The sequence below is a fragment of the Gavia stellata genome, chromosome 17 (assembly GCF_030936135.1).
Source record: "Gavia stellata isolate bGavSte3 chromosome 17, bGavSte3.hap2, whole genome shotgun sequence".
Lineage (NCBI taxonomy): Eukaryota > Metazoa > Chordata > Aves > Gaviiformes > Gaviidae > Gavia > Gavia stellata.
In genome coordinates, this window is record NC_082610.1 from 603,528 (window position 1) to 629,884 (window position 26,357).

Below are 26,357 nucleotides of genomic sequence, written 5' to 3' on the forward strand. Positions count from 1 at the left end.
CCCGCGTCACCTCGTCCCGTCGGTCCCGCCGGGCCCCGCGGCACGGAGAGCCCTTTCCCTCCCGCCCCGCCGCCGCCCCGCCGTCCCGCCGCGCAGGGACCGGGACAGGGATGGGAACGGCGATACAGTCACCCCCCCACCGCGCCCCGCATGGCCGCGCCCGCGGCGCCTCGCGGGGATGCCGGCCCGTTGGCGTGGAGACGCGCGGCGCCTCCGCGGGCTCCTCCCCCGCGGGGCGCCCATTGGCGGCGGGCCCGCTCTAGGCGTCCCGCCATTGGCGGGCGGCGCCGTCGCTCGGGCTGCGGAGGCGCGGCGGCAGCGCCGCCGGGGCGGGGCGCTCCCGCGGCACCCCCCGCTCCCGCCGCGGCCCCGCTCATTCATTCCCCCGCCCGCGGGTGCCGGCGCGACGGGGCGGCGGCGATGCACCGGGCGGCCGGGGGTCACCGCGCCGAGCCGCGCCGCCGCCCCGCTGCCCTCGCAGCCGGCCCGTAACGTAGCGGGCCGGACGGGCGAGGGGCCCGATGGGCCGGGGCTAGGCCGGCGGCGGGGGCGATGCGGGCGGCAGGATGCCGCGGCTCCCGGTGAAGAAGCTCCGGAAGCAGCTGAAGCTGCTGCTGCTGCTGGTGCTGCTCACCTTCGCCGTCTGGTTCACCTACCTCCACATCAGCCTGGTGCGCCAGGGCCGCGCCCTGCGCCTCCCCTTCGCCTACGGCAGAGGTAACGGGGGGGGCGGGCCACCCCCTCCTCCAACCGGGGGCAGCGCCGGGGCCCCCCCCGACCCCCATCCCCCCCCGGCGCGAGGCCTCGCTGCGGTTTGGGGTTCCCCCCCGAAAGGTGGTGGGTGCCCCCCACCCCGCCGGGCTCCCGGAGCACCCCCCCAGCTCTGCTGTCACCCCGCACCCGCGGGGGGGGACCCCAGCACCCGCGGTGGGGGGACACCCCCGTCCCACCGGCGGGTTTCCGTCCCCCATCGCCCCGGCGGGCTGGGGGAGAGCGGGACCCCGCTGCGGGCACCCCGGCCCCGCGCCCCGGCGTTGCGCCTTCGGGGAGCGGAGGAGGCCCAGGAGGGACCCCCAAACCGGCCGGGGGTTGTCGCTCCCCCGCCGCGAGCGGCTCCGTCCCCGTTCCTCCGCCCGCCACTTTGGCTGCCATGACAAAGAAGGCCATTTATAGCCACTCGTCGCTCCTGGAAGGGGCAAACCCAACCCTCCCGTCCGTTCCCAACGCTTTCTCAGCCTCTGCTTCTCCACCAGAAGAAAATCCTTCCTCCTCCAGCCCTCGGCCGAGGCCCGGGATGCAATCCGGCATGCTCCGGCAGGGCTAATCCCGAGGGGCAGGTGCTAGCCCTCGCCCTACGGTTTGGCTCCGTGGTTCGTTGCTCCCGGCTTTACCCTTGCAGACCTCGTCGGGCTGCTCGGATAGCATAAAACTACACAAAATATTTGCCGGCTGAAACCTGAGCTGTAACGTTTCTGGTCGGACTGAACACGCCTAGCGGTTTTTATCCTAAAACAATTAGAAGGAAATGAGAGTTAGTGCTTATTTAGGCAAGAAATGGCTTTCCCGAGAGGGCCAGAGCAGCTCTGGGGGCTGGCGAAGCCTCTCAGCTGGCAAACCCAAAGTTTCCGACCGTAGCAGCAGCATGAGCCTGCAAATTTTTGGGCCTTACGGTAAAATCGGGGAAATTGGGATAATGCTAATAAGAGGAGCAGGAAACGAGGCTGCTTGTGCATCGCCTCAAAGGAGGGGTTATGGGGAGGCTGCGCCGCTGGTGTTTTCTTCCCTCCGCTGCAGGGTCGTGTTTGATGGAAAAGCCACAAGTTACAGAAGTCTAACCGCAAGCGGCTGCCCCGTGTCTCCGCGATTACCCTGCTGTGAAGGAGGGCTGCATCCTTCCTCTTTCCGGACCGGCAGCCTCGGGCAGGGGGGGAGATGGCACGGGATCGCTGGCCCTGTGGCTGGCTGGCTGTGAAAACCACGGATCGGGGTCCCTCCGGTTGTCGGGATGCAGCGGCGTGAGGGTGGGACGAGGTTTTCCTCCCTGGCTTCATCCGGGGAGGATGTGCAGAGCGATGCCTGTGTGCCGGTGCCTTCCCTCGGTGTGTTTTCGGGTGCTGAACCCGTGGGTGCCTATTCCTGCTCTCCCCCACCTCCTCCCATCCCAGCCTGCCCCTCAGGGTGCTCCGAGGGGGGGCCGCAGGGTTTGCCGTAGCAGCGAGGAGACCCACAGCCCTGCTCTGGCTTGCAGCGGGGAAACCCTGCGGCTGCAGCGCAGCTGGACGGCTGCGAGCCGGGGGGCTATCGGTGCACGGCTTTGGGGGAGAAGAGGGTCTGCGGGAGGTGCGGAAAGAGATGGGGACGTGCAGTGGATGGGGACGGTGCAAGGGATCGCCCGGCTTGGGAGGTGCCAGGCAAGGACCGTGCTCCGGCAGCGTGTTCCTCTGGTCTGGCGATGGGGTTTGGATTCGCCCCACGCCATGGGGAGCATGGGCGTCTTCTCTGGCTGGGGTGCGGTGGGGTGGGTGCTTCCCCGGGAGAAGCTGGACCTCGCCTGGGCTGGATCGTGCCCCTCTCCGCTGTTTGGGACCAGACTCCAGGGAGGTGCTGCCCCTTGCACTGGGATTTTCCAATCAGTGCCTAAAGCCTGGGTGAACATGTGGCAAAGCCGCCGGAGTTTGGGTCCAGCTGAGCCTTTTTTTGTTTTGTTTTTGAAGTGTGGTGATGGAGAGGGGTTGGGTGGAGGCTGGGGAAGGGATTCGGTCACAGGTAGATGGACCCTAGTCCTGCTGCTGCAACCCAGCGGAGAGACAGAGGGGGAGAGCCAGGGAGCCGTTTTGGTTGGAAAAATATTGAATGGAGTTAAAAAAAAAAGGAATAAAAATATATCCAAGAAAAAAAAATATATTCAAGAAAAAGCTTGGTGCGAGAGTTTGGGGGAAGAGAGAAGGGTTTCGGGGTGAGCCGTGGGGAGAGCTGAAGGGCAGAGCTGTGCTGGAGGGAGGCTCTGGGGCAGCCCCCTCTACCTGGAGATGTTTGCCCCTCCACCTCGCTCGCGTTGAAGCCGCCTTCGCACCATGCTGGGGGAAAAAGCTTGTTTCCCGTGGCTGTGGGGGTCCTGCTGCGGTGGGGCTGGGGTTTGCTCTTCTTCATCTCCCAGCTTTCGCAGGAGACATCCCCTAAGCCGGTGGTGGAGCATAGCCGTCGGTGTGCATTGCATTCCTGATGGAAAGCAGGTGGTACCCGATATTCCCCGGGGCTTAGTGGGTGTCCCTGGGCTGGGGCAAGCAAGCGGGAGCAGGGGGTCACCGTGCCCTCCCGGCTCGCGTGTCTCCTTTTCTCTTCCCTGATCCGTGGGATCTGCGGTAAGCTCTGGTGTGTCCTGGTCCCAGATCCCTTAGGGATGGGGGGGGGAACACACTCTTCCCCAGAGGGGAAGGGGTGGCTGGGGAGGATGCAGGGCTCTTCAGCATCGCCGCAAGGGTCTGTGCACCAAAAAGTGTCTGAGATTTGGAGATGACTTCTTTTTTGGCCACTGTGAGCCAGAACCTGCTGCTGAAGATGCTCCCAGCTTGCGTCAGCTGGCAGAGGATGTGTGAAAAAAAGGGTTAATTACCCATTAAATGAAGTGTCACCCAGCAGATGTACTTTCTGGAGGCTGAAGGTGCAGAGCATGGGGCTTTTTGGTAGCCTGGGGAGGTGTAAGGTGGGGAGGACCAGGCCAAGTGGTGGCAGTGGCGTCTGCGCATGTCGGGGAGCACAGTGAAGGCGTGGGGGGATTATTTGGGGGGTACCTGCATCCCCTCGTCCCAGCCGGTGGTCACACATGGAGCTGGAGCATCCAGGGACTTGGCTGGGAACAGTGCTGGTGCTATGTCCCTGATAAAATAACCCCCCCTTTTCTTATCTTCTACAAGTAGATAATTACCCTTCTCTGCCTAATTGAACACACGGATTCCTCATCTGAAATAATGAGGCCATTACGGTGTTCTCCCGGCTGGAAACCGCTCCGAGTCAATGGGGTGGAAATGCTGGCATGCCAGGTAGAAAGGGAAAAAAAAAAAAGAAGAGAAGGAAGAAGGGGAAAAAAAAATTACAGTAAAAATCTAAAATGGCTCTTAGCAGGGGCGTGGGGCTGGTCCTGCTCCCCCCGGCAGCCATCTCGCCGGGGCAGTGATTTAGCACGTGGGGCTATTGCTGGTGCCGAATGAGCAGCGGTGCTGGGAGCCAGATTTTGGGAGGGTTTTGCAGCTGGGGGAGTGCAGGATGTGTGCTGGAGGAGGCGAGGAGGATGCTAAAGCCAATTCACGGCTAAAGCGGGGCTCTCTGGGGAGGAAAACCAGCCAGGCTTCTTGATACCCGCAGGACGTGGCACTGCCTGGGTCTGGCTGTGCGTCCTCGTGAACTTTGTCTGGAAGAAGAGCTGCTGGCGTGCCGGAGCAGGGGACACCCCTCTGCCGTGGTCCAGAGGGCTCCCGAAAATGCTCTGAGCTAGAGGCAGTGATGGGTTGGATCCTTTGTTCAGCTCAGCCCGTCGCTGCCTGCAGAGCCTTGTCCTTGCCTGTCCCTCCCCGGGGACCCGTCCTTTGGGGTCTCGTGCGCAGGGAGAGCAGGAGGGAGAAGGTTTGGGATGACGTGCAGCAGCGTTTCCCCCGAACTGCAGGGTATAATGCATCTCTTTTGGACACAGTGGTCGCAATGTATCCTTTGATTTTAATGGGGAGGCTGAAACGCTGCAAACCGCAGTGGGTTCTGTTCTTTTTGCCAGAAATGCTGGGAACAGGTAGGGAAGAGGATGAGAAAGAGCCCTTTGAAGAGGAAGGGCAGCGGGGTTTGCGAAGAGGCTGGGTGCTGCTTTTCTTTCTCTTGGCATTGCCCCACTCTCCTATCCCTGCTAGAAAAGGCTGCTTTCCCTGGACGGACACCCCCTCGGCATGGGGTCCCGGTGCCGGGGAAAGCTGGTCCCGTCCCTGCTGCCGAAAAGGGAGGTTTGGGGCCAGGGGGTGGGCTGGTTTTGGTGTCATTGGGACCGTTTCTCCGGCCGGAGAGCCCTGCAGCCCTTGTTTTCCTTGCCGGGCTGTGGCCTGGTTTGCCCTGGGCTCCTTGCCCTGCTCCTCTCAGGTGCCCCGCTGCCCTGAATTGGCTCTTTGTCACCGTGCCGGACCTGCCAAGAGCGAGCCGGATGGAAAAGGAGGCGGATGGACGGATGGACAAGTGAGCCCTGTCCTTTGGTTGGGAGGGGCTGTGAGCGTCTCAGGGCTTTTGGCAGGTGATGGGGAGCAGTATGGGAAAAATTTGGCCCGTGCCTATTTTGGGTTATCCAAAGGCAAAAATTTGGCTATTCAAAGGCACGGTTGGCTTTGAACCACCCTGCGGCGGCACCTCTCCCCAGCCCGGCTGCAACCCGGTCCCCTTGGCATCCAGGGGGGTCCCCAAAAGGGTCCCCTGAAGCCAGGGGAGGTGGGGAATTGCAGGGCTTGATAGTGAAGTGAAAACAAATGGGTTGTGCCGGAGTATTTTATCCTTAACTCTGCCCTCCTGCTGCTGGCTGCTGCAGCTCCGCTTGCTGTGATGCATCCCCGCAATGGGATGGGGCAGGGTGCCTGGGCCTGATCCTGTCTCTGCTCTGGCCGTCTGTCCCCGGGGTCGCGGTGGGCTGGAGTGACAGTGTGGGGACCCTGAGCTGGGCTCGGCTGTGGGGGCTCGGTGCCGGAGCCGGTCCTTTTGCCTGCAGCCATCACCAGTAAGTCAGGGTGTGGGGGGAGCCTGGGTCTGAGCCCGTACCCAGGGAAAAGGGCTTTATAACCCTGGCTCTGAGTCCCGCTCCCTCTGCCCGAAATATTCAGGTGCGGGATGGGTGAAGGTGGGAGTGGATCCCTGAGGGTTCACCCTGCACACCCCAGGATTTCCGGCACTGAGCATGCGACAGCAGGAGCAGGGATGCGGCTTTATTTCTAGGGATGCTTCGCCCTTTGTTTTGCCCTCCTGGGAGCTGCGTGATCCCTCCCCAGGGAGAGGATGTTGTGGGTGCGTTTGTCACTCCAGTCTCTGCAGAAACCCCGGACCCTGGGCAGACGGGATGGTTTCGGCACTTGTGTGTCCATGCGGGGATGGGTCAGTGGGTCCCGCTGGTATTCGGTGATGGCAGAAGGAGAAGAGAGCAAAGCTCTCTGTCCCTTCATTGCTCCTCAGCCATGGCAGCTCTTCCAAGTCCTGGCAGCTGAAGTCCTTTTAAAAACATAAAAAAAGGACATAAAACAACCCGATAAAAAATATTCTCCGTCCCCTTTAATGTGGGCGTTTTCTGTCAATTAATTTCCTGGGCTGTTTTCCTCCTCTTGGGGCTTCTTTTGAAGTCTCCTTTAACTGCAGAGCTGTTGATGCTCTGCAACGAGCTGGGGTCACCGGTCACCGCCTCTGTGTCTGGGAGAAAGGCAGATCCATATGGAAGGGGCCTCTGGAAAGCCTGGCTGGCCAAGCGCTGGTGTGGCAGGTCGCTCGGCTCCATGACATTTCTCCTCTGGCCTCGGCATGCCGTGATGGAGTTGAGCAGCTTTCGGAGCATCCAGGAGAGGACATCGGAGGACCCATAGCTGTGCTCATCCGGCGTAGCATCCCAGGGGATTTGGTGTGGCGGGGACCTTTGCTTGCAGCCTGTGTCCGCCGGGCTCGGAGGGATGCGGGGAGGCGAGCGCATCCCTAACTGGGCACCAGCTGCGCGGCCGCGCTCACAGCCCTCTCTGTGCTGCTGGCTTCGGTGTCAAAGAGGCGATTGAGGGAGCGCGGCGGCAGGGGGGCGAGGAGCAGGTGGGTCCTGGCGTGCCGGGACCGGCTGTGGCGGTGCGATGCAGAGGAGCCCTGTCCCGCAGCCGGCCAGCTCGATGCCCTCCGAGCCCGTGATGGTGCCGGGCACGGCACTGCTCCGGCAGCGGGCGCTTGATGGCCGTGGCTGTGCTGGGAGGTGCCTCCAGGTTACCTATAAGGGTGTCTCGGTGGGTGACACACGTATTGACCATTGCCATCGTGTTCGGTGTCCCCTGGCCCGGAGGTGATGCTGCGAGGGCCAGGGCAGGGATGTTGGCCTTTTATTAGGAAAACGCTCTGCTCCGAAGGCGTAGCTGCTACACACCTGGAGATGCTTGGGGAGGGTGAAATGCTTTCCGTACCCCATGGTACGGGCTTTTCCCAAGCACCAGGAGCTCTTTGTGTTGGTGTTTGGGGAGCTTTATCCTTCCCAGCACCACTGTGCATCTCCCCTCCATCCCTTGCCCGTGCCGTGCTGCGGCCGGGCCTCTCCAGAGCTGCTCTTTGGGAGGGGACGAGCAGCCGCCCCGAGGTATCGGTGGCCGGTTGCCTTGGCAATGCCAGGACCGAGGGATTTCGGCTGGGTGAGGAGACAGTTGGGAGCCAGCCGCTGACTGGTGGGGACCCCACAAGTGCGATGCACAGGAGGATTTTGGGGGGGGAGGCTGAACAGGAGCGGATGGTCCCCGCAGAGGGGTAGAGCTCAGCTGAATTAGCTGCCAAATTAAAGCTAAGGAAGAGGTTAAAAGCACCCGGGGTTGGTGGAGATAAACCAGACGCTGGCTGAAACAGGTTGGAAAGCTGTCAGGTGAAATGGTGAACCCCGTGGGCTGCCTGCAGGGCAGCGTGGAGGTCGGAGGCTGAAATATTTTCAGGCTGAAATGAATTCTGCCCAATTCGCGGCACATCACAGGCTACAAGTAACCTTCTCTGGAGGCTGTGTCCTGGGAAGCAAAACCTTTGTGCCAAGGGCCATGAGGGAGCATCATCCCTGTTCAGATGGGCAGGGTGAGGGGACGGGTGTGTAGTCCAGCCGGAGCCGCTCCGGCAGCCTTTGGAGCTGGTGCAGAATGAAACGGTGTTGGAGGAGATGGGGGATGGAGGGCGACAGATGCGCAGTGAGGTGTGAGCTGGGGGAAAATGGGGGAGGTCTGTGTGCTGTCGATGCACATGAGGGATTCGGGGCCCTGAGATGAGTGTGGAAGTGTCCGGGCTGCCTCTCCCGGTGCGTGTCTGTCAGCTCGAGTGGTCTCATGGCAGCTCCATCGCCAGCCCTGCGCGATTCGGCATCGATTTCCATTGTGCCAGCTGAAAGGGATGTCACGGAGTGGGTAAACAGCGCGAAACAAATTGGTTTGGGGGAGGCAGGAAAAAAATCCCCTCCCTCCTCTAGTTCCCTCGGCAAGGCATCTGTGCCTTGAGGTAGTGACCCAGAGACTGAAACGAAACCCTTTTCTCAGCCAGCTGCCAGTAAAAGTGGCATCTAAGCAGGCAAGAGTGGCCAAAGCAGGCAGGGAAGGGCTGTCTGGGGGACTAATCCTGCACCCCCATGACAGTCCCAAGTCCCATTCTCCTCGACCCCATCAATGTCATCTGCTGTCGCTTGGCTGTCACCCAGCCTCCGTGAGCACCCGCTGCCTGGGTTTCCCCCCGGGTGCCGTGGAGCAGGCAGCACTGCGGGCAGCATGGCGTTTTTTCCCCGTGGGCAGCGCTGTGTTTTTGCAGCTGTGGAAGGGGGTTTGCAATATTGACTCCTTGCTGGCTAATTATAATTGCTTAACAGCTCGTTAGGAGGATTGGTTGAGGGATGCTCACGCTTCTCTTCTTTGGTGTCTGCACTGGAGAGCACCAGGCTGTTGGTAATTAAACTGGTGGGTTTAATAAAACTGCTGAAGCTGCCACCTTTGCCGCAGCTGTGTCTGGGTTTAAATGTCACCTTGCTTCACGGCGCTGCTCCTTCCGCTCCCCCCTGAGCCCCGTCATGGCAGGGTGCCCCCGTTCAGCCCTTGGGGGTTGAGACCCGAGGGATGGGCTCGGTTTTCTGCCCTGTGGCAGCATCCTAGGAGGATGTGCTGGGTTGTGGAGCGGTCCTGCGTGGCCAGAGGGATGCCGTTGTTCATATTGCAGGGGAAAATAGGAGAGTTAGCAGCTCTCCGGGTCCAAGGATGGGCACCAGCGCCCTGGGGAGGGCACTTTTCCTTTCTGCTGGCTCCTGCAGAGGTGGGCACCCCCAGGCATCGCTCTGCCCCCAGTCCTGACATGGTTTTGGACTAATTTGTTACTGGCTGCTGAGCTTGTGTGCCCATGTGAAGTCGGGGAGAGATCAGCGTGAATTCCCCAGAGGTGTAAACCCGGTTTAACCCCGTTGCTTTTGCAGCTGAGGATCTGTTTTGTCTTCTCACTGGTAAGGACTTGTTGGGCAGAGCCCTGTTCCCCCGAGCTACCCCGTTCCTCGCCCTGGGCAGGTGTCGGAGTTGGGCTGCCCTCCTTTTCTGTTCCCTGAACCCACAGCAGATGCTCGGGATGGTTGTCCCTGAGCTGCTTGCCCACTTGCTGCATCCCTGGCGTGTCTTCTGGCTCGAGTCGCTGTCTTCGTCCCTCTTTTGCTGGCATCCTCCCAACATGGGTACCGTATCTTGCTGGGGGCTTGGCGTTCTCCTTCGGCATGGTCGTAGCTTCACATACCACCATGAGTGAGGCCCTGTCCCCTCTCTTTCCACCACCACACTTTTCCCAAGAGCCAGGTTGCTTTTTTTCCCCCAGTTTCTTTGCTGGTTCATTGGTTTGGTAGGGTTTGAGTTCTCTTTTTCCATGGGGAGAGAGGGGATGGATGTGGTGGTCTGGATGGGCAAGGGTTTCTTTACGGAAGCCTCACACTGTTTTCCAGCTGTGCAGACGGACTCAGAGTAGCCGGACTGGATGCTGGAGAAGCTTTGTCCCTCTCCCATCCCTCTGGATTTGGAGAGCTCAAAAGCATCCCGCAGAAGTTCAGAGATCAGGAGCAGCCTCTGCAGCGTGTTCAGGATATGTGCAGACCTCACTTGGGTGGTGGACCTCAGAAGAAGTCAGCTCAGACTTGGGGTACTCAGCATGCCCAAAACCTGGTCCTTAGTATACTGACTGGTGTTGTCCTGGTGTTTCCAGCACATTCCTGAGCAGCGCTTCCTTGTGGCACGGAGATGCAGGACATCCATCCCATCCCAGCTCCTCCCTGGCCTTTCCTCTTGTATTTGTATCCTCTGAGGAAGGCAAGGTGGGGGCATGTGCCCATGAAGGTCCCTTGGCTATCTCCTGCGTTGGTCCCAAGGTCTCCTGCAGCAGCTGGCAGTGGGAATTAAGGGAATTAACCCAGGCCCTCGTGTTTTCCAGCCTCCAAAGGCTTTGCCCAGTTTTTGAGTGTCTGCCTGGTTTTTGAGCGTCGGAGCTGGCTGTGCTGGCAGGCTCCTTCCCCGAGCCAAAAAGGTGGAGCAGCCCCACATCACTGAGAAGTGCAATGTGGGATGAAGTTATCCCTTGGGGTGTGCAGCCTGGGACTGGCACTCGTCCTGCATCTCACCCCCGTCACCCATCCCTCGGCTTCGGGATGTGCTGGGGAGCAGCTTTGAGATGCTGAGGAGAGCAGCAAATCCCAGGCTCGTGTTTCTGTGAGTAGTAAAACCCACCTCCAGCTTTGGTTTAGACCGCAGGGCTTGGCATCGGTGGGGATGCTCCAGCTCCGGTTGGGTTTCTCCTTGCTTTTCCCCATCTTCTGTGCATGGATGGTGGTGCTGCTTCCCAGCTCATCTTTTAACCGGGAGGCAGGGATCCAGGTTAAGAGGCAGCTCTGAACACACCTAGATGGTTTTGGCAACCCGTTGCAGCCCAGTCCACCGGCATTTCAGGGATGGACGGTGGCAAGGCTGCTCGCAGCTGGGCTGGAGGCAGCTCCGGCTTGCTTTGGCATCTCCCATCAGTATGGATTTTGCTGCAGGAATGGGAAGACAGGAGAGCAGATGGTCACCCCCAGGGAGGGATTTATTGGAGCACCGAGCTAAATCCATCCGTCTCCTTTTCCATCACTCTGGTCACGGTTTGCTCGTCGGGGTAGCTGGTGGGGAACCGCAAGCTCCTGCATGCAGCGGCGCTGAGGCTTCTCTGCAGGCACGGGCATCTCCTCCCGTGGCCGGGCTGCCCTCGCCAACCGTGTCCCCTGGGGCATGGTGCCGTGCCCCACCGAGGGGGAGGCTGGCCAGGGCGTCAGACCCTCGCAGGCGACACGGGGCCTGGGAAACCAAACCACAGCTGCCAGGAGGCCCCGTGGGGCACTTCTAAATTGCGGCTTAAATGCGTTCTTTTTTTTTTTGCCAGTGCAAGATTTTTGGGGTTTGAGCTCAGACGTGATTTTTTTTTTTGCTCGAATATCATCATTTTTCCAGTCCTCTCTGGTCCCAACCAGCTCGCCTGCATCTTTAGCAGGGCTTTGCAGGGGCTGGGAGCTTTGCAGGCAGCCAGGTGTGGACGGCGAGGTGCAGGGCCGGCAGGGAACAAGCACGGGGGGGCTGAAGGGGACAGAGAGCCCCGCAGAGGGCTGTATGACAGCGGGACGTGGCCTCTGGCGATGGATAAATCACTCTGCACGTCTGCTTTGGAGCATCAGCTTGGTGGGAAAGGGGTTGGAAATAATACAAGGGCCGTGCCCTGATTCCCACCCAGCCAATGTGCTTGGGAACTCGGGCTGGGGTGCGTCCTTTCTCCTCTCACTGGCCGAACCCAGGCACTTGGTGATCTTTGGGGTCTGTTTTGGGGAGAAAAGAGAGAAGAAGGGTCCTGAGGGTCCTCAGCTGCTGCTGGTGCTGCTGCTGGAGGCTTCCCCCGGAGGAAGAAGTCTCGCCCATGGAGCCCCAAGGGCTCATCATCGTTCACCAGGACACAGAGCCTGGAGCAAAGCAGGGTCAGGCTCTGACTGCACACCCGTCTCGGATGGGAGGATGCTGCGAGGTCCTGGGCGGTGCTGCCTCCTCCTCCAGCGCCATGCCTGCCGCAGAGCCGATGCTCTTTGTCCCCGAAGAGTCCTCGTCTGCCACTCAGGGGTTTTCATCCTTGCATGGGCACATCTGGGATGGGGAGCAGAGCCGCAGTCGTAGCTGGAGCCGGGCAGAGTGTGCCAAAGCGTTCCCTGACTGCCGTCCCACCTGGGAGTTTCTCTCCGGTGGCTCCATCCGTTCCATATGCGGTTGCCTGATGGCTTGGATGAGTGTCCCACCTGATGTCTCCCTGTGGGACCCTTCCCGTTGAGCGGCCAGGGCTCATCAGGGCTGAGCATCCAGCTGGAGGGCAGGAGCCAGGGATTTTGGGAATCCCAGCCCTGATCCTTTTGCAGATGCTCCTGTGAGCATCCCCCGATGCGTGCCGAGGGAGCTCGGCTTGCTGGGCCACGTCTGAGTTTACATCCCGGGGTGACTGGTCCGAGTACGTTGTGGGCGAGAGCGGAGCAAGCTTGCAGCAAGCGGCCGTGGAGGGGAGACTCGTTAGAAGCAACTAGGAGATGCGCGGGGCATCTCTAACCACTTTGGAGGGTTTGGAAAGGGTCCAGAAAGCTGCAGGAGAAATCCCGGCTCCGAAACCCAACCGAAGAAAGGGGCTGTGTTCGGGGCCAGCGAGCTGCGTGCCGTCAGCCGAGCGGGAGGGGAGGAGGAGGGAGGTGGGGAGGCAGGAGTTTGCTGCGTGAAAGGCCCTCTGTGCTTCCCAGCGGAGGGGGGAGGCAGCACAAAGGGGTTTGTATGGTTGTCATAGTGGGGAAACTTCTGCCCTGGGGAGGCATTGCCCTGGTCTCTGTGCCGTGCGATGGGGCTGGTGCTTGGTCCCTTGCACCCATGGTCTCATCCTGAGGACCGCTCCCGGCCCTGGCTCGTTGTCTGGAGGCTGCTGTGACTCAGAGGTGGCTCGTGCAATGGCGTGTGCATCTCTTGCCCCCTCCTTGCGCTGCTCTGAAAGCATTAGCGTCGCTCCCGTGCTTGTTGGGGGAAGAGCTCTTAATGCATCCCTGCCGAGCATCCCCACGGGTAATGCCATCGCCGGAGCGAGCCGGTCCCTTGCTCGGCCTCCAGACCTTCCCCCATCCTCTCACCCCCTGCTACCCGCCTTTACACGGCTCTTTCTGGCCCTTGGAAAAGAGAAAGAGGCAGGTTAGGAGAATTAATCGGTGCGGCAGTGCTGGCTGTGCATCCCGGGGGGATGCTGGGGGAGCAGCCAGGCTGGGCACGGCTGGCGCGTGGTCCCCGAGGGTGCTGGGATGCGTAGGAGGAAACCAAGCCGGGGGAAACCAAGCCCCCCCTTCCTCCCAGTGCTGCTTTCTCCCTTCTCTTCTTCTTGTACCCCTTGACCCGCTCCTCTCACACAGGGGGAGGTTCAGATGAAAGGGGCTCCATTTTTTTTTTTTTTTTTTTTTTGGAGGGGGGGAGCAAAGCGATGCTCGTCGGTACAAGGTGCTGGCTTTTCCCTCCCCTTATCAAGGGGGGCATTTATTTCCAGTTCCCACACAGGCTGATTAGCATTTGGGTGTTTGGCTAAGGTGCCCTTGACTTTCCTACCTGATATTTAAATTGCAGGGGAATAAACGTCAGTGCAGAAGCCTGGAAGCCTTTTTCTGGGGCTCTGCTGGTGCTTTTGCTACTCCCGGGGTGCGGGCACCCCTCGGAGCGAGCACTTGCCTCCCCGCTGAGAAGAGAGAGGGTTTTGCCGAAGGCACGCAGGTTTTGAGCCTCAGTGTTACTTAAACCCCGTCAGAGCAGCGGTGGCATTTAATTTAGATGCAAACCAAAGTAGGGAGCACAAGCCCTGTCCTGCACCTCTGTGGTGGTGAGAGGAGTTGCCTGAGCTTGAGCGGGTCCCTGATGAGGGTGGAGCTGGGTGATGGGGATGGAGAGCGAGAGGGGGCTCGTGGCTTTGACTCTTCAGAGCCTCCAAGGATGAAGCCTGCATGGCAAACGGATGCCAAGCCGGCAAATCCCATGGGAGACAGGTTCATCTCTTCCAAGGCTGGGAGAGATACCCTGCATGGGTACTGCAGAGCTGGCTGCTGCATCCCATCCCTTGGCAGGTCCCTTGGGAGCATTGAACTCCTTCTCGTGGCAGTGATGAATCCACAGATCAGTGTGGGGGGAGAATAACGCTGTCCCCAGTGCTCTGTGCCGGAGCAGTGGCTTCTGCGGCTTCGGCACAGTGAGGATCGGCTTTATTTCCACCGCCTGTGCTGGCAGGAGCATCCCTAGGAGCGATGGGGGGGGCCTCGAGAGTGGAGGGGACGAAAGGCGAGTGCTGGATCCGGTCACGCTCCTCCCTGCGATGCTCCCCATCACCCAACTCCCCATCACCCTCCGTGGGGCCATGAGAGGAACGATGCGGGGATGAAGATGGGCGAGGGGAGGAGGGCGGCTGGAGGGAGGCAGGGAGCTGCCAGGAAAGAGCCGGAGCTGCCAGGGGCTGAAGAATGGCTGAGAGCAGAAGAAGGGGCTTTAGAGCTTAATTTCCTGTCCCCGCAGTGGGGATGGGATTTCTGCTGCCATCTCCAAGGAGACGCCGGCTGCGCGACCGCTGGAATACTAATGGCGTGGGAGGCGTGCGGCGGGGGGCTCTGGGGGCACCCTAAACCCCTCCTCGGCCGGGCCACAGGGTCCGAAGCCACCCTGGCATCTCCCACCACGGCAGCCACCAAGGCTGTTTCACTTTAGGGGGGTAGGAGCCCCCCAGGACTTGCTGTTGGGGGCAAGGAGGGTGTGGAGGGACAGGGGGGCATCTTGCCATACCCTTGGGAGGGTGTCGGTGACCCCCTTGCCCCAATGCCCACGGCTGGGGGACGGGGCTGTGCCGCTGCTTGCGACGTCTGGGATCCCCCTTATTGCGATATGGGGGTGGCTGATTTTTGGGGGACCCACGGCTGTTTGCAGTGGTGGCTCTTAGGCACCCGCCTTTCCAAGCTTCCCTTGACATTGGTTTGAAATGTGGATGCCAGAAGCGACGGTCAAACCGTGGCAGCGGAGGAGCCGCTGTGCCACCTCCCTCCATCTGACCCTGGTTTTGGGGACCCTGTCTAAAAAATTCAGAGGCACCCATCTGCTGTGGCAGAGAAAAGGGATGTGTCGTCCCCCCAAAAAATAACTAATACATTTTCTAAGTCTGCACCATTATTTTGGGGGAAGTCAGTTATTTTAATGCCGGGAAGCAAGGGCGGCTTAAAATAAATCATCCCTTCGCAGCCCGAGGAAGACGGGTGTGAGCTGCAGAGGGAAGTCTGTAGGTTGGGAATAATTAATGCAGCACACGGTAACGAAGTCATCTGTGATGTTAGCGAGGTCTTCGCGATGGTGTCTTTAGCGTGGTGTTGGGGGGTGGGAAGATGGGTTTGGGAAGAATACGTCTTTCGGGGAGATGCTTAGAGCCGGTGTGCTCCAGGCAGAGCTGTGGGATGCTCTGGGAGAGCCGGGGACTGGAGGGGCAGGGGAGCAGGGATGTGTCCCTGAGGATGGACGTGGAGTGAGATCCCGCAGGAGCTTATCCCGGCTGTCTCTTACGTAAAGGGCCGTGAGCTGGGCTGCGGGGGGTGTAATTAAACCTGATGCTGATGAGATGCTGCAAGCTGCTTAGTAGAAACGTAATGAGGGGAATCGCAGCCAGAGCCCCCCGCTGTCCCCTGTGTCCCTCCCCGCTGGGAGCAGCAACGATGGCAGCGCCTGCCCTTCCCCGTGCCGAGGCAAGGGAGTGGCCCCAAAAGAGGAATGGCGTTGGGATGGGGAGGACATGGGAGGTGGCTGTGGTCTCACTCCTTCTTCTGCTCCCGTCGCAGATGGCGAGAGGCTGGGGGAGGTGACTGATCCCGGCAGGCGGCCGGCGGCAGCCCAGGCATCGGCACGGCAGAGGAAAGCCGAGGACTCCAGCGAGAGCCACGAGGAGGAGTCGATGGTAATTGGAGAGGCAGAGCACGGTCGGGTGGGAAGGGGCCTGTGGAGGTCTCTGGTCCAAGTCCCCTACCCAACACACGGCCAACTAGAGCAGGGTGCTCCAAGCCTTGTCCAACTGAGTAGATCCAAGGATGGAGCTGGCACAACCTCTCTGGTTCTGCTCAGCAACCCTCATGGTGGATTAAAAAAAAAAAATCCCTAATATTCCATTGAAACTTCTAGTGTTGTGCCTTGTGCCTCTTGTCCTGTTGCTGTGCTCCTCTGAGAAGAGCCTGGCATCATCTTCTCTGCACCCCGCTCTTGCGTAGCTGTCAATGGCAATACGGTCCTGCTTTGCTGGGCAAAGCCACCTTCTCCTGTGTCCCTGCTCCATGTTGCTAACCTCCGCTTGTCTGTCCTGGACTGGAGAGCCCCAAACTGGACCTAGTACACCCCAGGTGGGGTCTCCAAGCAGAAGCTGGAGAGAGGCTCTGTCCTTGCTAACAGCCCAGGAGGCACTTGGCATTGCAGCCACGAGGACACCCTGCTGTCCCCTGTTCAACTTGTCACCAAGCCCTTGCTCAACACCCTGCTGTCCCCTGTTCAACTTGTCACCAAGCCCTTGCTCAACACCCTGCTGTCCCCTGTTCAACCTGTTGTCACCAAGAGGCTTTGGAGCAGGGCAGGCAGGTGGGATGGCAGGAGAAGAAAGCCACGTGGTGTCCCCTGCCCCATCCCAACAGCAGGTCACTGCCAAAATGCTGCAAGTCCCCGTGGCAGCGAGTTGCCATCGGGGTGGGTGTTGCTTGGGCTATTCCCAAGCCGCAGTACTTTTAGCACGTGTGAGTGGTTTGTGTCTGGAGGGAGCGGAAAGCATTGAGTCCCTGTGCCCGGAGCCCTCTCGGTGCCCATCAAGGAGGTGTCTAGCCCTGCTCGGCATCTTTCGCAGCTGCTGGACATCTACAGCATCACTGGCTCTGCAATTAGAAGCCAAGCCCACCTTCAGCAAATAACCCACCCCCCATCTCCAGCGGCAGGGAGCTGGGCTGTGAATAGTCCCCTCTGTTGGGGCCCGCGGGGGAAAAGTTCACTCTAACTTGAAAGCAAACAACCCGTCTCAAAAGGACTCCGCAAGCTGGAGCAAAAAAATGCTACTTCAAAAAAGGAGATGGAAAACTTTCCTCCTGGTGAGCTCCCAACTGCAGATCTTGCTGTCGGCACAGCTGGTCCTTTATCTTTGGGGCAGGGCAGGGATGCTGGTGGCTTGTCCTCTCCACCCGTCTCACCCGAGGGTTGGAGACCTGTCCTGACCCCTTTCCATAGAGGGACAGAGAGGTTTTTCCTGGTGCTGGAGGTGGAGAGCCACGTGCCTGTAAGGAGAGCTGGCTTCAGGCTAAGCAGCAATTAGGCGATGAAAAATACGGATGGGGAAGAGGCTGATTGCGCCTGGCTGGCAGGCAGGGGATGCGTGAGAAATGATGACCCCTGCTCTGATCTCTCGCAGCCCCTCATAAATAAGGGACACATGGACAAAGGAGGAAAGCGAGGTGCCCAGAGAAAGCACAGGCTGGTGCTGGGTGAGGACGGAGGTGGACAGCGGGAATTGCATCTTGGTCTTCCCTGGGAGGAGGGTGAATCCTTCCAACAAGCGCAGCACAATTATGCCACCTCCCTAATAACGTCTTCTGAGGGCACCGCTCCCCTCCTCTGGGATGCTAATGAGTTCGTTTAGGCAAAGTTTGCTAATTATTTCTTTGGCACTGTGCATCCTAATGGGCTGTGATTTGTCAATGCTGCGGTTCTTCTCACCTGGGCTCGGAGCTGGGCTCTGCTTTCGGAGGGGGTCAGCTCCGCTCTTTGGGGGGTGGCACGGTCCCTCCTTGCCTGGCTGAGGCCACGGGGGACAATGACTGTGAATCCTCCTGGGACAGGTGGCAGGGACATCCATGCCCCCCTCGGTCCCATCCCTGGAGAGGGCTGATGCTGAGTGCAGGTGTCACCAGTGTGACGATGGGCTGTGACACCAGCCAGCTCCCCGTGTGACAGGCACAGCTTCCCATCGCCCCAAGCAAGGGACAGAGTGGTGGGTCAGTGGTTGCTTTGGAGAGGGTTGGTGGCTCTTCCTTCCCCACATGCTAGCTGGTCCTTCGTCCCTCCTCCACCCCTGCTCCCTGGGATGTCATGGCAGAGAGTTGGGGCAATGTTCACGGGGATGGCACGGGCTCGCTCCGGCTCTGCCTGCAGTTGCCAACGTGGTGGAAGAGGAGGATGCTCTGGGTGGGCTCCAGAAGTGCCTGGCTCTTCCTTGCCACCCATCACCTTTTCAGCAAGCCGGGGTAGGTGAATGCTCACCTAATCCCTCTAAATTACGAGGCACAAGCAATTGGATTAACCTAATCCCCTTTAAAGGAAGAGGGGGAGTGGAGAAGCATCCCACTTCATCCACCCGTGAGCGGATGTAGAGATTGCTTCTGCTCTTTTGGAGATGGAGCCCAAAATACTCCGTTTCCAGTAGCCTGTCAGACTGGCTAAATGTTTCGGACGAACAGAAGACTCACTGTTTGGGAGAAGTTTCTCTCCTCAGCAGAGGAAGGGAAACAAGTTCAGCTGGAACATTTTGAAACTCTGCTCCCTGGGACACCTTGCCAATATTTTTCTGCCTCCTCCTGCTTCCCTTTGCCGTTAGCCTTGAAAGCTTTCGGCTTGGTTTGGCAACGCTTGACATTCAAAATAAGATGTTTAGATCTAGGTAGACCTCCTGCAAGCACGGCTGGGCTGGCCCCGATCCCCCCATCTCTCATCTCTCCCTCCTGCTTCCTTGGCAGAACGATGGGCAGGACTTGGACGGCTGGTTTTCCAGAGGCCAACGGTCTGACCGAGCTACCACACACCCCAAACTCAACCTGACCAAGCAGGCTTTGCCCTGGAATGAGCAGGTAGGTGGGCAGGGAGCAGCAAAGCGGGTGATGGTGGAGGAGGAGGTCCCAGGAGGGACCCACCCAGCCCCTCGTTGGGGAGCCTGCAGCCCATGTGCCCCCAGCATGCCCCAAAGCCATCTCCAGCCGTCCTCCCTGCTCTCCATCACCCATCCCGGGGGCTCTGCCTGGTCCTGGGGTCAACATGGTGCCCACAAGGATGCGCTCCTCGGGTGCGTGCCATGGGTGTGAGTCAGCCCCCTCATCAGTCTGTGCGGGTGTGCAAGGGGACATCTTGCTGTATGTCTTCTCTGGATGGGTCCACGCTGCGCCGGTCTCCTGGTGCTGGCTGTGTGCTGGTGGGATGGACGCTGGGGGTGGGTGAAGGATGGTGTCAGGCTTTTGGTGCTGCATCCAGACAACATCCCTTGTCCAAGTGCACTTGGGAGCCAAAGGAGCAGCAGGAGGAGGGTTATCTCCTGGGGGTTGGTGTTGTGGCCACCTCCTGGGGCCGTGTCGTGACCCTGGGGCTGGCACAGGGGTGGGAGCTCAGCCCTTCCTAGTGTCACTGCAGAAGAGCTGAGGCCGGGCAGGTGACATCCCTAGGGCTTGACATCCACGTCTCAGCCTGCCCTGATGCTGTCCTTGGGAGGCGAGGGGGGACGTGAGGAGGACAACCCGCTCATTTTCCTCTTTCATCCCCCAGTACAAAGGGAAGGCAAACTTGCACGTCTTCGAAGACTGGTGTGGGGGGGCTGTGAGGCACCTGAGGAAGAACCTCCATTTTCCGCTCTTTCCCCATGTGAGTCTCGGGCCTGATGGCAGTGGGTCGGAGGGAGGGTCCGCTCGTCCCTCTCTGGGTGCTGCTGGATCTCCACTGGCTGTGGGCTTGGTCCTCAAGACCTTTGCTTGCAGGCTTTTTGGTTTGGTTCGGGGCAGGTAATTCCCAGCAGAGCAGGGATGGAGGGAGAGGTGGGTGGTGATGGGACCGCGATGTCCCCTCTGGTGGCAGGGGCATGAGGCCCCGGGATAACAAGAAAGAGGTGGGCTGGGGGATGTTGGTGCAAGGCATAAGCATGGGCATGAACTGTTCGTGCTTTCATGTCCCTGTCTCTCCTCCCCAGACCCGCACCACGGTGAAGAAGCTGGCCGTGTCGCCCAAGTGGAAGAACTACGGGCTGAGGATTTTTGGCTACATCCACCCCTTCAAGGATGGTGAGTGATGGAGCTTGGCCTCTTCTCCCCCTGCAGCAATGTGGAGAAGCTGCCTCCTTCTCTCTTCCTGGGCCACACCAGGACAGAAGGGCTCTTAGAGACAGTCCCCAAACCCCTGGCTCCCAGGCAGGACGGTCTTTCTGGAACAAAGACGCTTTTCCCTGGTTGCTTCGAAGGGAGGTGAAGCCCTGATCCCATCCAGGACAGAGCCATGATGTGGGGTCCAAGGTGGCCCCATCACCTCCGTCCATCCATCCCCGTTTCTCCATCTCAGAATGAGGCACTGGGGTTGAGCCCGTGCCACCAAGGCTGCTGTATCCCTCCACGGTGACCTTCTGCTTTGCTCTCCCCAGGGGATTTCCAGTTTTCTGTGGCGTCGGATGACAATTCAGAGTTCTGGCTCAGCTCCGACGAGAGTCCGTCCAACTCCCGGCTGGCTGCGTTCGTGGGCAAGGTACGTGCCGTCGTCTTCGACCCTCTGCCTTTCCCCACACCAGGGATGCTTGAACTCCCACCGAGGGCATCTCCTCCCTCCGGGTGCCTCGCTTCTTGCTCCCAGCATGCTGATAACCATCCCAAGTGCCTTCTGGGGATCCCTAGCCCTCAATCAATGATGTTTCAAACCCATGGACGCTCTTTAGCCACCACAAATTCTCCCTTCTACGAGTCCCTCCGCTGCAACAGCTCTTAAAGGAAGTGTGCAGGGTCTGTCTGTGAATTTGCCAGAGGCGGCTCTCCCTCTTCTTTGCCCCCTTGGAAAATGCCGGGTTATTTCAGCCTGGTCCCATCTCTGCCCCTGGCCAGGCCTGGTTTGGCTTCTGAAGGACCATCTGCCCCTTGGTCCCATCCTAGTTGTTACTACCAAAGACCAGCTTATGTCCCAGAACAGGAGATTTAATATTTGTGCCTGGATTTTCTTGGTGTTAACTCATGTAACTGGAAACCCGATGGTCCGTCATTGCACCCATGCATTTTTGGGATCTTGGTGTTGTTGGCTGGTGACAAGTTCTTGTGGCAGGAGTGCCACCAGCTGGGGACAAGCAGGCCCTGGGATAGAGCTCCTGGGATATCCTCCTGCCTGAAGAGCCTTTCTGTAGCATGGCGTAGTGCCTGATGGAGGTGGAGGAGAGATTCTCAGAGCCTGGTGGGGTTTGGGCCTCGTGCCCGCTTGGCCCGTGGTGTCCCTGGTGCTCTCACACACTCCTCCTTCCTTCCCCCAGCTGGGCACCGAGTGGACGGCGCCGGGAGAGTTCACCAAATTCAGCTCGCAAGTCTCCAAGCCTCTACGGTAAGTGTGTCCTTGCTCCTGCCGTCCATCCCGGGTGGGTGGAGTTGGGGAGACGGAGCTGCTGGCTCCGCGCTGACTCTGACCAGTTCCTCCTCCCTAGGAGGAGACCCTGGCCATGGTCTCTTCCCAAAAGGCACGTGGGGTCTGGGCTGGACAGGAGCTCAACCAGCCATGCTCCCAGACCTGTGGCTTGAAGGTGTTGGGGGCCGCAGCCACCTCTGCAGGTGATGAGGTGGGGACGGGGGATCCCCCCGATCTGATGAAGCTTCTCAGCAGTGGGATGGGGGAGCAGATACCCACATCACGCTGCCTGTCTCCTTGCCCCAGGAAGGTTTAGCGACATGTGAGCAAGACAGGGGCAGTTTCCTGAGATGGCTCCTCTAGCAGGGGAGCTCCCATCGCTCTGGCAGTGATAGCAGTCAGCTCAGCAATGTTTTCTAACCGTCTTCTTCCCCTCTTGTACAGCCTCATGTCCTCCAGACGCTACTACTTCGAGCTGCTCCACAAACAAGACGACCGAGGTTCAGACCATGTGGAAGTTGGCGTGAGTAAATGCCCCCACCCCGTGCTGCTTTCAAGGCCTGTCCTGTCGAGAGCCGGGGCCAGGGCTTTTCCCAATGTGTGTTAAAATGCTTTACCCTGGAGCAAAGCCACGATTTCCCCCCTCCCATGGCTGCCAGTGGCTCAGTCTACAGAGGGGACTAGTCAGCATCGCTCTGACAGAGCTGGGGCTCACTTCCCCATCTCCCTGGACTATTCCTGCACAGGACGCCTGGCACGGGCTGCTTTTCTCTGTGCTCACCCGATCCTTTCGTGCTGCTGGCCTTTCGGGAGCTAAAGACCCTGAAGTCCCTCACTCGTGCTCCTGCCTTGCCCAAGTGTTCTTGTAACGGATGCCAACGGAGCGACCCCTCCACTCCGGGCTCCAGCGGCACTGGGACACCCAGTTCCGCATGGCCAGTCCCGTCCCTCCTCCTTTCTCGGCCTTCTGCAGGAGAGCTGGCAGAGGGAGAAAGGTCCCCCGTGGGCTTCTTCTTGGAGGAGCCCACTGCCATGGGCAAGGAGAGCCCAGACCACGTAAGGTCAGAGCTGGCAGGTCCCAGGACACCATCTGTGAGTGGCAGCCCACGTTGCTGGCTTGCATCCCAGCGTCAGTGGTGGGAGAGATGGCCGAGATGATGGAGTGGGTCCCTTTTTTCTTTTCCCCCTTAGAGATACCATGAATTTCAAATCTGAACTTGTCTGCCTTGGCTGTACAACCCTGGCAAAGCCTGGAGCGTGTGCGTCTGGAGCTCGGGCTGTCTTTGGGAGGGGAAGATGTTGGCCCACTAGCAAAGGTTTCCTTTCTCTCAAGCAGTCATTAATCACTGGAGTCAAACTTGTGCCAGCAAAGCATCAGAGAGGCTGACAACACCCCTTCCTTGCTGCCTCTCTCCTCCCCATCGCTCAACCTCGCCCTCCCAGGGCTCCATCTCGGTCCATCCCGATAAGATCTGCATTTCTGCTGTGAAAAACAAATAGATGGGGGAGACATTTTTGCTGGAGGGAGGGAAGCCTTTCAGATGTTCAGAAAGAAACAACAAAAAAGCAGGACCCTGGTGCGTCTCTCCCCGTGGGTATTTAAGGGCTTGTCTGGACAAAGGCTCGAGACATGCTTTTAAAAAGCACTTAGTTAAATCAGTGCAGGCAGCTATGAAGACCCTCTTAAGTCTTTGCAAACTCGTCTGCTGTTAATGTGCGCTCACACAGTGCTGGAGGGAGACGTGGGAAGGAGAGGAGGTGTTGTAGGGCTCGATGCATGTCGGCTTTGGCTCAGGTCCTTGATGGGTGCCGTGGCCTCCCTGCTCCATTCCCTGAGGTTGAAGGTGGGCATGTGGAGAAGCTGCCCTGCGCCCTGGCATCGTCCCTCCCCTGCGAGGCACGGTGCTGCCTCCCATGATGTTATTGATGCCGCTGCTGATGCGGGGCTGGATCTGGCCTGCCTGGCCCAAAAGGACCACGGGTGGCTGTGTGGCAGTCCCAAGGGGGAAGCAGCATGAGCCTGTGTCCCACCTCCGGGAGTCTTCCCCTCTCTGACCATGCAGGGGATGCCTGCTAATCCCAAATCGCCTTGGGTAAAGGCAGGCGATAGACCTGGGTCTGTGCTGGGTCAGGATCAGTCCTCTCCCTTGTTCCTCTCCTACAGGCTTGGGGCAGGATCAGTGCAGGCAAGTTTCTGGGAGCTAAGGATGGGGGAGGACCCATCCTAGGGTGCCTGGGGTTGGGCAGATGCATCCTGAACCCCTGCCACCCTCCCACTCATTCTCCATCTCCTTTTCTTTTTTCCTAGTGGCGAGTTTTCCTCCCCAGCTTGAAGTTCGAAGTGATCGACTCCCCCTACATCTCTCTGTACACAGGTAAGGGCCACGCGTGTCCACCTGCAGCCACGGCAAGCAAGCTCTTGAGGGGGCTGTATGTGTTGGTGCAGCTGGGGAGAGACAGCACCAGAGCCCGGGAAGGAAACCAGATCCGGGGAAATCAGATCCTGGGGGAAGATCTCAGCCTCTCAACCCCCCCCCCGAGCTTCTGCTGGGTGTAGGGAAGAAGGCAAAGGGCTGCAGTGGGTAGGGGTGATGCTGGGAGTGTGCTGTGACCCTCATAAAGATGGGATGCGGAGGTGACATGCCACGGAAGCACAGCTCTCCTGGTGCTCCAGCCTCGTCCCTGCTAATGAGACCATGGAGGGCTGGCTCGTTGGCCTGGCCCTGAGTTATGAGGAGCTGTCATGTAAGCAGGGATGGATGGTGCAAAGTTTAATTAAATCTATAGATCTTCTGCTTCCTGCCCCTTCCCTGGCAGCAAGAAAGGACTTGATAAATGGGTTCTGCCCCAGTGCTCAATACGCTGGAGGACTGGTCATCAAACATGCCCTGGAAGGTGTCGATAAGGCAGGAGGGGACAGGCCACAGGCGGGGATCAATGGGAGGAGAGGGATGGAGGGGTGTTGCTGGTATTGATGCAGGTGTCCGTGAGATGGGTAAAGTGCAGATAAACTTCCCCCCCCGACCGCTATCCATCAGTGCTGGCTTTTTCCGCTTCTCTTTCCTGCTTCCCGGCTCCCTTGGTCCCCAGCAACATCCTGGGGCGAAGCCGCATCACTCACGGCGAGCCCATCCCTGTGGCATGGGGGATGCCAGCAGCACGCAGAGCATCCTCCTTCCTTCTTTTTCTCCGGGCTTTTCCAGGGGTTGCAGCCCAACCTCAGCCAGCTGCACAGAGGCATTTGGGGAGCCTTTCCCTGCTGCAAGCAGAAGAATTTGGGGCTCGGGAAAGGGGGTCCTGTTTGCTTCAGGAGCTGCAGCAGGCAGGGCTGCCTGGAAAGAGAGCACCCTTGGGTGCTCGGGGCAGGCAGCTCTGAGCGTGGCCAAGGTGACCGGAACAAGGTGTCCTCCCTCAGGGAGGTCTGGGTGCTGGTTGATAGCCAAGGACAACATGCCACCCTCATCCCTGAATAGGAGGCAAAACCAGCTCGTGTTGCATTTACCTGCACCTCTATGGGAAGAACATTCATGGTTAATTCCTGTGTCCTTGGGAGTTAAAGCCCTGGAGTGTTCCCACCCCTTGTCTTTGATGGTGGTGAGCAATGCTGTAATTGGAGCCGGGGCTGCCTGGCTGAGATCAGTTGTACCCTTGTCCTCTCCGTGCTCATTAGTTGATGGCAATAATCATTAGGCTGATTAGTCATGGGGTCTATTAGCCTGTGAGAGGCCTGGAGGCTTTGCCCTCCTGCAAACACATCGGCTCCCCTTGTTGCCCTGGGAGCAGGAGGAATCCACAATCCTCTGAGCCCTCTTGGTGGGAAGGATGGAGAGGTTGGGAAGTGCCACCTTGGAGGACGCTCCTGGGACAATGCTCCCTATGTGTATGCCCATGGGGTTCAGCCCCTGTCCTCATCTTCTTCAGATGAATCGTCCTTGAAGATGAACCACGTGGAGCACATCCCACAGACCTTGGCTAGCCACAGCGGGAGCTACCTCTGGGAGGCACAGCAAGATGAGCACGGGGCTGACATGCTGAAGTCTGACCCCAGGGACACCTTCTTCCTCAGTAGGTGGCTGGGACCCGACCCTCACACATCTCCGTGGGGTTTTGGGGGAGGAAAAAGGCAGAACCTGGCTGCCACAGGCACCCAGAGCATCCCTCCTACCTTCTGCCCATCTCTTGGGTGGAGGGCATCTCTGCTGGGGTCTATGGGGGGGCAAGTTGGGATGGTTTGGGCTACAGACTCTATGGTGGGTTGGGCTACGGGGGTGGTAGGGCACGGCTTGGGGCTGAGCCGCAGCTGCTTCTCCTCAGCCCCTGCGATCGAGGCCTCCCGAGTGGAGAACGTGCTGGTGCCCTGTGCCTACAGCCCCACCTACGTGGTGAAGGACTTCCCCATCGCCCGCTACCAGGGCCTGCAATTTGTAAGTGTCTCTCCGCGACGGGGATGGGGTCACATTCCCATGGGAGACATGGCAAAGCAGAGTGCTTTGCCCCCACCCCAGGGAGGGATGTTTCCACCTGGTTAAAATCCAGGAGAAAATGTCCCTCGCTGGAGGATCAGGCTGAGCTTCCCCATCTTGACCTGAAAAGGTTTAGGTTAAAAGCTCCGCCGGGTGTTTGAGATGCTGGGGGTCACCTCAGTGTTGAGGGGCCGTGCCGGTGGCCTCGGGTCCCCGGCTCCTAGCCCTGCTGGCCCCCGCTTCCTTGGAGCAAGCCCGCTCTGCACCAGGGTGATGGCGGCATGGTCATCTCCCCAGGTCTACCTCTCGTTCGTGTACCCCAACGACTTCACACGCCTCACTCACATGGAGACGGAGAACAAATGCTTCTACAGGGAGTCCCCTCTCTACCTGGAGAAGTAAGTGGTGGTGGGCCGGTATTTGGGGGTGGTACACGGAGGGGGAGGAAGGGGCTGATGTCAACAGGGCACTCAAAGAGCTGGAGAAACAGCGCTGAGATGATGCATCCTCAGCTGTGCGTCCCCAGGCTCCACCCCCCATGGAAGGGCCACCTCCAGGCTGGCTCTTTCCCCATCTCTCGGGCACGTAGCAGCTTGAGACCTGGCAGCACTCCTGGATTCTGGGAATCCCAGCTCCCTTTGGAGCCGGGCTGTGCCCGGGTGCCTGTGCTGCAGTAGGGACGTTCCTCCCTACGCACACATGGGCTCGCGTGTGTGCAAGCACGTCCCTTCACGCATAC

At 59.4% G+C, this 26,357-nt stretch overlaps 1 protein-coding gene across 2 annotated transcripts in view; it reads left to right on the forward strand.

The window, feature by feature from the left end:
* Positions 1-566: 566 nt before the first annotated feature.
* B4GALNT4 (beta-1,4-N-acetyl-galactosaminyltransferase 4) overlaps positions 567-26,357 on the forward strand; it is a 30,284-nt gene continuing 4,493 nt past the window's right edge. Inside the window, exons 1-13 of one of the 2 annotated variants that reach the window (XM_059825864.1) lie at positions 567-717; positions 15,623-15,731; positions 16,403-16,406; positions 18,542-18,652; positions 19,338-19,433; positions 19,756-19,846; positions 20,200-20,300; positions 21,067-21,134; positions 21,600-21,678; positions 23,464-23,530; positions 25,077-25,220; positions 25,470-25,579; positions 25,916-26,016. In XM_059825864.1, the coding sequence (XP_059681847.1) occupies positions 567-717; positions 15,623-15,731; positions 16,403-16,406; positions 18,542-18,652; positions 19,338-19,433; positions 19,756-19,846; positions 20,200-20,300; positions 21,067-21,134; positions 21,600-21,678; positions 23,464-23,530; positions 25,077-25,220; positions 25,470-25,579; positions 25,916-26,016 (1,232 nt within the window). Of the gene's footprint in view, positions 718-15,622; positions 15,739-16,402; positions 16,407-18,541; positions 18,653-19,337; positions 19,434-19,755; positions 19,847-20,199; positions 20,301-21,066; positions 21,135-21,599; positions 21,679-23,463; positions 23,531-25,076; positions 25,221-25,469; positions 25,580-25,915; positions 26,017-26,357 lie in introns of both variants that reach the window. The other variant, XM_059825863.1, reaches the window with a different exon arrangement.